We start from the raw sequence: 10,130 nt of genomic DNA on the forward strand, positions 1-10,130 counted from the left end.
GGGGGGGAGTAGTTGATCTTGCACTATCAAGGGAGAAGAGTGGGAGTGAAGTGTGGGACCCTATTCAGAGAAGCCACGATGCCAGAGATGGAGACAGAGATGATGACATGGAGAGACGGAGCGGCTGGGGACTCTAGACTCATGGAGGGAGAGGGGCTGTGTGTTGGCTGCCAGGGGACAGGCTTGTAGGGTATACCCTTTGGTTGTTTGAATGATTGTATATTCCTGAGTGTTTTTATATACATTCCACCGCCCCCCCCAAAAAAACAACAACAAAAAAAAAACAGAGAATAGAAGCAAAGTGTTGAATGATGATGCATGGAGGGGATTGTAATCATTGCAATGAGGCAAAATACGGTAGAATGAGTATAAAACTGATTATCTCTCATGTAAACTATCATCCAATTCACAATAAAAACTTTTAAAAAATTGGATTCTGGACAAAAAAGTTACATAAAGTAGACATTTGTGGAACAATGTGGGGAATTTAAATATGGACTCTCTATTAAACTACTTATTAAATGAATGTTATTTAAAAAAACAAAACCAAAAAAAAACCCCACTGGTACTAAAAGAAGAAGTCCAAGCTGCTTGGTGAAAAACAAGGCTCCAGGAATTGATGGACTATAAATGGAAATCTTTCAACAAACTGATGCACACTGGAAGCACTTACTTTCTATGCCAAGAAATTTGGGAGACAGCTAACTTGCCAGTCAATTGGAAGAGATCCATATTTGTACCCCTTTCAAAAAAGATGACCCAATGGAATGTAGAAATGATCGAACAATATCATTATATCACCTGCAAGTAAAATTTTGCTGAAGATAATTTTTAAATGGTTGCAGCAGTTCATCAACAGGGAGCTGCCAGAAATTCAAGCTGGATTCAGAAGAGGACATGAAACTAGGGATATCATTGCTGATGTCAGATGGATCTTGGCTGAAAACAGAGAATAACAGAAAGATGTTTACTTGTACTTTATTGACTATGCAGAAGTTTTCCACTGCATGACAGACTATGGGTAACATGGCAAAGAATGGGTATTCCAGAACCTTTATTGTTCTCAAGAGAAATGTGCATAGATCAAGAGGCAGTCATTAGAACAGAAGTTAGAACAAGGATATACTGAATGTTTTAAAATCACAAAAGGTAAGCATCAAGGTTGTATTCTTTCACCATACTTACTCAGTCTGTATACTGAGCAAATAATCTGAGATGCTGGATTGTATGAAAAGAATGTGGGATCAGGATTGGAGGAAAACTCATTAACAACCTACGATAAATATGATATAACCTTGCTTGCTGGGAGTGAAGAGGATATAAAATATTTACTGGTGAAAATTAAAGACTACAGCCTTCAGAATGGATTGCATCTCAAATGCAAAGAAAACAAAAATCCAGTGTTCTAATAAATAACATCATGATAAACAGAGTAAAGATTAAATTGTTAAATTTTTCATTTTGCTTGGATTCACAATCAACACTTATGGAAGCAGCTGTAACTAAATCAAAAGATGTCTTGCATTAGGCAAATCTGCTGCAAAAGATCTTTTTAAAATAATAAATCAAAGATAAATCAGTTTGAAGACCTAAATTGTGCCTGACCTAAGCCATGGTATTTCCAGTCACCTCATATGCATATGAAAGTTGGATAATGAATAAGGAAGACTGTAGAAAAGTCAATGCATTTAAATTGTGGTATTGGAAGACAAATATCAAAAGTAGCATGCTGCCAGAAGAAAAAGCAAATCTGTCTTGAAATAAGTTCAGCTGGAATGTTCCTTAGAAATCAGGATGACTGGACTTCATTTCTGATTCATTTCAGACATGTTATAAGAAGGGATCATTCCCTGGAGAAAGGATATCATGCTTGGTAGTGTGAAGAGCCTGTGAAAAAGAGCAAGATCCCCAAGGAGATGGATTTACACAGTGGCAGCAGCAATGGGCTCAAGTGTAACTGTTGTGAGGGTGTCACAGGATCAGGCTATGTTTCATTCTGTTGGGCATGAGTCAGAACCAACTTGATGGCACCTAACAACAACACGTACCAGATATTTAGTAAAGACACCAGAGTTGCTGTCTTACAGTGGCGGGCAGCTCATATACTTCTCATAATAATTCCATTGTTGTTGTTAAGTGCTGTCAAGTCAGTTCCGACCCATAGCGACCCTGTATAGGGTTTCCTAGGAGCAGCTGGTGAGCTTGAACTGCCAACCTTGCAGTTCAAATGGCTTTGCAGGCTGGCGCATTAACCTACAGTGCTACACCAGTACTCCAACAATCCCATTAGGTAGGCTTTTACTCTTAAGCTGTCATACACATGAAAGTTACCTAATGATAATTATTTTCTTTTTCCTATCAAACTGCAGAACATATTTATTCTTAACATTTCTGCTTCATTCTTTAGGTTAGCAATTGCAAGTTTGAACCCAAGTCTTCATTCAGAGTCAATAGTCATGGGCCACCCATTGGGCTCTGCATATTTGACTCGACATAATCCACCAGGGCTCTTTTAGTCCTTTAAGGATTGATAATTAAAGAAGCTGTGGTAGCATTGTTGTTGTTGTTGTTGTTGTTGTTATGTGCTGTGGAGTCGGTTCCGACTCATAGCGACCCTGCACAGGGTTTCCGAGGCTGCAAATCTTTACGGGAGCAGAAAGCCCCATCTTTCTCCCGCGGAACAGCTGGTAGTTTCAAACTGCAGACCTTGTGGCTTGCAGCCTGATTCGTAACCACTACGCCACCGAGCTCTTTAGTGGTTATGAATTGGACTGTGACCCTCAAGGTCAGCAGCTCGAAACTACCAGCTGTTCTGCATTAGATGAGGCTTTCTGCTCCCGTAAAGATCTGCAGCCTTAGAAACCCTGTGCAGGGTCACTATGAGTCGGAACCAACTCCACTGTACTTGACAACAACAATTAAGAATACAGGGCTCCTTCTGTATTTCCTGTTTTATTGAACTTGTAGTTTTTGATCCCATAATTCATAATGCTTGGCAGTTACACAGCCTTTCTTAGCTTTGAATATTGTGGTATCTACACTGAAATCTACACCTGTGCAGGCAATGGTATCTTAATTTATTCCTTTGTCTGGTTACTGGCCAGGTGGTTGTTCTTGTTTTTAACATCGATTATCAGATACAATCCTATTAACACTTAATTTTAAATGTGTCATAGAATTAGTTTGCCAAATTTAAGATTACATAGTTAAATCATTTACCTCAGTTATCATAGCTAGTATGTAGTGGGGCTGAGTATCCAAACCAAGACTGTCACATACTTCTTAACTTTTTGAGAGTGCAGTGATTTCCTCCCTTTGTTTCTTGTGAACTCTTTCCAGTCAGGCCTCTATTCCCCACCACTCCACCATTTGGTGCACTTGCCAAGGTCACCAGTGATCTCCATGTGGCTATCCAGTGACCAATTCTCAGTCATCATTTTAGTTGACTTCTTACAACAGCATTGGACACTGTCTTTATGAATCAGTTTCTTTACTAGGCTTTCTTAGATCTCCAATACCAGTGTTGAAGCTTTCTGGGTTCCTGTGCTCATTGCTCCTCATATCCCTGTCCTGATGTTGGAATGCCCCGTTAACTAGCTCTCAGACTTCAACTTCATCTCTTGTCTTCCCTGATTCACTCTTTGAGTGACCTCATCTAGTCTCATGACTGGTTGCTATACACTAACAATTCTTGCATGTAAATTTCCAGACTCTTCCCACACATCCTTTTTCCCACTGCACAACCCTTCTTGCATGTCTAATAGACTTTGCAAATTTAACATGGCTTAAACCAAACTTCTATTTCTCACCCGACCCCAGTCCATCCCAAATTAGTTCCTCTTGTGGTCTTCTACATCTTAATAAATAGCAACTTTCTTCTAGTTGTTTGGTCAAAACCATGGAATCACCTTGACTTTTCTCTTTCTCACTCTATCTACATTCAACCCATTAGCCAATTCTATCAACTCTATCTTAAAAATATATCTAACCAGTAACAGAAGACCCTAGGACCATCAAGGGAGAAGAGCCTGAGTGGAATGTGGGACCCTATCCAGAGAAGCAGCGACACCAGAGATGGAGGCAAAGATGATGATATCAAGAGATAGAGCAGCTGAGGACTGTAGACTCAGGGAAAGAGAAAGGGTGTGAGCTGGCAGCCAGGAGGCAGGTTTGCAGAATGTGCCCTTTGGTTGTTTAAATGATTATATATTCCTGAGTATTTTTGTGTACATTCCTTCCCCCCCCCCCCTCCTCAAAAAAAACAGAGGGAATAGAAGAAAATACTGTTGAATGATTATGCACAGAGAGGATTGTAATCATTGCAGTGAAACAATGAATGTAAAACTGATGTTCTCCCATGTAAACTATGACTGATTCACAATAAAAACCTTAAAAAAAAAAATCTAAAGTTTAATTACTGTAACTGTGCCCCCAACTTCTAAACAGTATCTTCTCCAACAGGCAGCAAGAAAGACCTTCCACAACCTAAGCCATCTGCCTAAAGTCATCCAGTGACTCTGCATCTCAATCAGAGTAAAAGCCAAAGTCCTTATGACCCAACAGACTCTATGTTGTCTGCACCTTGCTAGCTCTGTGCTTCTTTCTATTTCTGTATACCCACCGCTGCTTCTTTCTGTTTCTAAGTACTCTCTGCTAACTGTCCTCTAGCCAGACTGGTCACCTTGCCGGTCTCACATATGTCAAGTCCATTCCACTCATGAACTCAAGTCCTTTGCCCTGGGAACTCCTTATGATACGCTCTCTCGCCCCGGTTTTTGCACAGCTTTCTCTCTCATTTTTCTGTTGGCCTCCTCAGATGATACCTTACCAGAGACTCCTCCTTTGACTACACTGTATAAAATACCCATCTCCCAGAACTGTATCCTTTTAACTCAACTTTCATTATCCCCATAGCACATATGTGTATATATAGCTTGCTATACCTGCTGTCATCGAGTTGATTTTGACTCTTGGAGACTCATGTGTGTTTGACTTATGGCAACCCCGTGTGTGTCTGTGTAGAAATGTACTTCATAGGGATTTCAGTGATCTTATGGAAGCCGACTGTCACGGCTTTCTTACTTGGTGCCAGTGGATAGATTCAGAATGCCAATCGTTTGGTTAGTAGCAGAGTACTAACCATTTGTGTCACCAGTGACCTGCCACTCAATAGAGTACACATTTGATTATGGTCTGCCCACACTGTACTAAATGGAATCCCCATAGTGCGGGCACTGCTCTGTCTTGTTGACTTCTGCATCCCCAGTGCTTAGACTAGCCTTGGTGGAGAAAGGAATGAGCGGAGGACCCAGTAGTAGACAAACTACTACTATGACATGGATGGCTATACTGCCCCATCTAGCAGCCAGGACTGACTGGCGACTGAGCCCTTTCCAGACTGACTTCTGCCTTGTGTTTCCTTGCAGATCTGTAATCTCCTAGGCTCTGTGAGGATTTTGCTATGACTGCAGGCCCCTCGCAGAGTCAGGACTGCCCCTTGCTGCCACAGCCACGTCCAGCCCCCTCCCTGCACTGTCTGTCCTTGGCTCCAAGTCACCATGGGCAGCGTCAGTAGCCTCATCTCTGGCCATGGCTTCCACAGCAAGCACTGTCGGGCTTCCCAATACAAGCTGCGCAAGTCCTCCCACCTCAAGAAGCTCAATCGGTACTCAGATGGGCTGCTGAAATTTGGCTTTTCCCAGGAATCAAATCATGGCAAGTCCAGCTCCAAAATGGGCAAAAGTGAAGACTTCTTCTACATCAAGGTCAGCCAGAAGACCCGGGGATCCCGTCCAGACTACACTGCCTTGTCCAGTGGGGACATGGGCCAAGCTGGGGTGGAGTTTGGCTTGTCCACCCCGTCCAAGCTTGTGCCCTTCTCCAATCAGCTAGAAATGGTAAGTGGGGGTCTGTAGGGAAGGTAGGAAATGTTGGAGAGACAGGGGAGAGCAGACTGGAGATGGGGGTGTGAGGGTGGGGGTGATCTATGAAATTTATATCTCCCAAGAGGCCAGGGCAGTGATCATGGTGGCATAGCACAGAGATCAAAGGTTGGATAAGGGCTTAGCACACTGGTCAGTCCCCTAAACCACAGTCTTAGGTAGCCTTGAAGCGAAGAGCAAATGGGAAAGTTAAAGCCCTCCCTGAGCTCTACGGTCCTGTAACTCTGGATGGTTAGATAGGACAAACACTTGAGAAGGAGAGGGAGTTTTGTATTTTCTCTTAAGAGCAGAAGGAAGATACTGTTGGAGTGTTTGCAGCTTCTCTCTCTAGTAGACTTTGTACATCTCATGGTGATGGTGCTTGTTATCTGCCATCAGGTTGCCCCCAGTTCACGACAACCCCCATACACTACAGAACAAAGTGCTGCCCAATCCTGTGCCATCCCCGTTACCAGCCGGGGCTTGGGCTATTGTGATTCATAAGGTTTTCTACCATAGCAACACACAAGCTTTTACTGACAGATGGGTTGTAGCTGCTTATGAAGGACCCTACCTGGGAATTGAATCCAGTTCTCCCACATTGAAGGTGAGAATCTTACCACTGAACCACCATGGCCTCACACCTCCATGGGAGTGGGACCTTTCTTCATTCACTGCAGCGGCGGTACAGTGAGATTCTCGCTCCAGCCTATCCCAGAATTGTGGATGGCTGGACAAGGCTGTGAGCTTGCTGTTATCATTCATTTAGCAGGGATGAGGGCAGAAGTGTCCTAGATGCTCAGAAATTCACCTTTTGTAGCAGTTCAAGTGCTCATGGGTCTGCCCCACCAGTGGCACTGAAAACAATTATCCTAATCAACTCTCCTTTCCCTCCCTACCTGTTGTTGTTGTTGTTAGGTGCTATTGAGTCGATACCGACTCATAGCAACCTTATGCACAGCAGAACGAAACACTGACTGATCCTGGGCCAACCTCACAATTGTTGCCACGCTTGAGCCTATTGATGCTGTTACTTGGCCAGTCCATCTCGCTGGGGTCTTCCTCTTTTTCTCTGACCACCTCACCTTACCAAACATGATATCCTTCTCTAGTGACTGGTCCCTCCTGACAATATGTCCAAAGTATGAGAGATGAAGTCTGGCCATCTTGGCCTCCAAGGAGCACTCTGGCTGTGCTTATTCCAACACAGATCTGTTGGTTCTTTCAGCAGCCCATGGCACTTTCAGTATTCTCCTCCAACACCATAACTCAAAAGCATCAGTTCTTCTACGGTCTTCCTTATTCACTGTCCAGCTTTTGCATGCATATGAGGTTATTGAAAATACGATAGCTTGGATTAGGTGCACATTAGTTCTCAAGCTGACATCTTTGCTCTTCAGCTACCTAGGGGGAATGAAGTCATGTCTTTGATATATTAGAAAATGACCCTTTATATTTGAAGAGACCTTTAAGCTTTACAAAATAAGTGCTTTCTAAATTGCAAAGTATTCTACCAATGAAAATTAAAATTTTTTTAAAAAAAGAATTGTTACTTTTAGTGATCTTTCTAGCCCTTTGAGAGGACAGGGCCCAGTACTTTTGCTCCAAGCTTAATGGAAGCAGCAGTGAAGGTTAAGAAAGAGGATCCACTTACACAAGTAAGTCCATCAAGCTTATCCAGCCAGCTTCCAGCGTAACGCCATGCCCTACACCACACAGAAACCCAGAGCCGGAGCCCTGGCCCGAGTATCTCAGCTAGTGTTTCTCTCGGGAAGGCTGGGACGAACTGCTGATAGGTTGGTATTTCATAGAACAACGTGTCTAGGTGATCATCAAGGCTGTTCTCCCAGGTACCAAGGGTTTGCTCCTCAGAGATTTAGCACATTAGTCTACATTAGAGCAACCAGTGAGAACAGTAACTACTGACCAAGAAGGGGACCAAATGGGTTGCACTGTGGTCAGGTGTGGGTCACGAAGCATGTGGAGGGGCAGAGACAGGATGAGTGCTGAAGGGAGAGGCTGGGGTCATGGCCATCTGTTTCCTTCTAGGGCTCCGAGAAAGGGGCGGTACGACCCACTGCCTTCAAGCCCATGCTGCCCCGGTCAGGAGCCCTCCTCCATTCCTCCCCCGAGAGTGGCAACCACCAGCTGCACCCCGTTCCTCCAGACAAGCCCAAGGAACAGGAGCTGAAGCCCAGCCTGTGCTCTGGGGCACTGTCTGACTCTGGCCGGAACTCCATGTCCAGCCTGCCCACACACAGCACCAGCAGCAGCTATCAGCTGGACCCACTGGTCACTCCTGTGGGCCCTAGCAGTCGATTTGGAGGCTCGGCCCACAACATCACACAGGGCATCATCCTCCAGGACAGCAACATGATGAGCCTGAAGGCTCTGTCTTTCTCTGATGGGGGGAGCAAGCTGGCCCACCAGGGCAAGGCGGACAAGGGCCCCTCATGCGTCCGCTCCCCCATCTCCACAGACGAGTGCACCCTCCAGGAACTGGAGCAGAAACTTCTGGAGAGGGAGGGCGAGCTCCAGAAGCTGCAGCGCAGCTTTGAGGAGAAGGAGCTGGCCACCAGCCAGGCCTATGAGGAGCGGCAGCGGCGCTGCAAGGAGGAGCTGGAGGGCCTGGAGCAGAAGTGTACCAGCAAGTTGAAGCAGGTCTCGCAGAAGAACCAGCGTACGCAGCAGGTACTGCACCTCCAGGTGCTCCAGCTCCAGCAAGAGAAGCGGCAGCTCCGGCAGGAGCTCGAGAGCCTCATGAAGGAGCAGGACCTGCTGGAGAGCAAGCTGAGGTCCTACGAGAAGGAGAAGACCAACTTTGTGCCTGCGCTGGAGGAGACCCAGTGGGAGGTGAGGTTGGCGCAGTGATGGTGGGCGTGGGGTGGTCAGGTGTTTGGTGCCAGTCAGTTCTCTCTCCTCACTTTCAGGTGTGAACACAGACTGCTCAGATTTATGCTTTATGACCCAAAGATGGGTTCCCTGATACACCTTATTGAGGGATACATTAAGTCTTGTCATGAGAATGGGGTTCCTACTGTCTCCACATCATCACCCATGTGGCTTCCAGAATTGGATTTACTAATAAAGTCATTGACTAAGAAGCTGGAACAGGGAGAACCAAGGCTGGCTGAGAGCTATCCCTGCTTCATCTGTTTTCCAAAAGCCCAGAGAAGCACAAGCCATGCCTGAGTTCATGAAAACCTGAGACAAAGAATAAAATTTATATGTTGTTTCTGAGGAAAGTCACCCCTCTCCTAGTAAAAATGACCCCATTAATGGCAGGTCTCAGTGATGGAATTGGCCACACCTCACAGACGTGTTAGTGGAAGCTTCTATGTGATGGACCAAGCTGGAAAGAGAAGAGGAAGAAAAAAGCACACACATACATAGACACACAGGAATGTGGCATCTTGACCAGGCCATAGGAAGAATCAGTGTAACCCCCACATCCTGCTAGTAGGAAAGAAGGACTCTGGGTTGGTGTGGTAGGAAAGGTAGGGTCCTGACATGGCAGCTATGTCATGGACCCCATCAAAGACTCCTCCCCTGGGGGCCAGGGAGCTGTTGTGTCCAGCTCTCTACCTCAGAGCCTAGGTAACCCAGCACCACACCCTGTTGTAGTGATCCAGCATCCAGAGCACAGCAGGCTTGTTTGCATTGGCGCTTCCTGTGCTTGTCCTGTTTGCTCAAGTGGGCAGTGTTTACACGAGCTGCCTTAAGGGAGGGCAGGGAGACTGCACAAGTAAGAAAGAGGGAGTCTTGTTTTTTTGCCAGATTTCCAAGAGAGAAAAGTACGTGAGCCCTGGGCAGTGCCTTCCCACTTTCCCACTGATGTTGGTATAGCAGAACCGGCCCAGCCATGGTTTCTCAGCCAGGGCTTAGGGGCACGTTGAGGGCACTCAGAGGTAAACCTAGTGCTGGTGTTGTACATCCATCCTTATTTGTGTTTTATGAAGCCAAGCTGGACATTGCTGTGACCTCATTCCCACGTTGTCCTATCAGGCAGCATAGTTATGCATTTAAACATACGTGGTGTGTAGGATCAGCAGTGGACTGCTAACCTACCAGCCGCTCCTTGAAAATCCTATGCAGGGTCACTGTGAGTCAGAACTGACTCCACGGCACCTAACAAAAATAACAAAACACACACACACACGTATATTGTTGTTAAGCGCCGTCATGTCTATTCCAACTCATAGCAATCCT

General features: G+C 45.4%; 1 protein-coding gene across 3 annotated transcripts in view; it reads left to right on the plus strand.

The window, feature by feature from the left end:
* Positions 1-5,526: 5,526 nt before the first annotated feature.
* Positions 5,527-10,130, plus strand: part of LZTS1 (leucine zipper, putative tumor suppressor 1) — a 7,649-nt gene continuing 3,045 nt past the window's right edge. For 2 of the 3 annotated variants that reach the window (XM_006859900.1, XM_006859899.1), the window contains exons 1-2: positions 5,559-5,897; positions 7,971-8,774. In XM_006859900.1, coding sequence (XP_006859962.1) covers positions 5,559-5,897; positions 7,971-8,774 — 1,143 coding nt within the window. Of the gene's footprint in view, positions 5,898-7,970; positions 8,775-10,130 lie in introns of all 3 variants that reach the window. The other variant, XM_006859898.1, reaches the window with a different exon arrangement.

Source organism: Chrysochloris asiatica, unplaced genomic scaffold (assembly GCF_000296735.1).
Source record: "Chrysochloris asiatica unplaced genomic scaffold, ChrAsi1.0 scaffold00035, whole genome shotgun sequence".
Lineage (NCBI taxonomy): Eukaryota > Metazoa > Chordata > Mammalia > Afrosoricida > Chrysochloridae > Chrysochloris > Chrysochloris asiatica.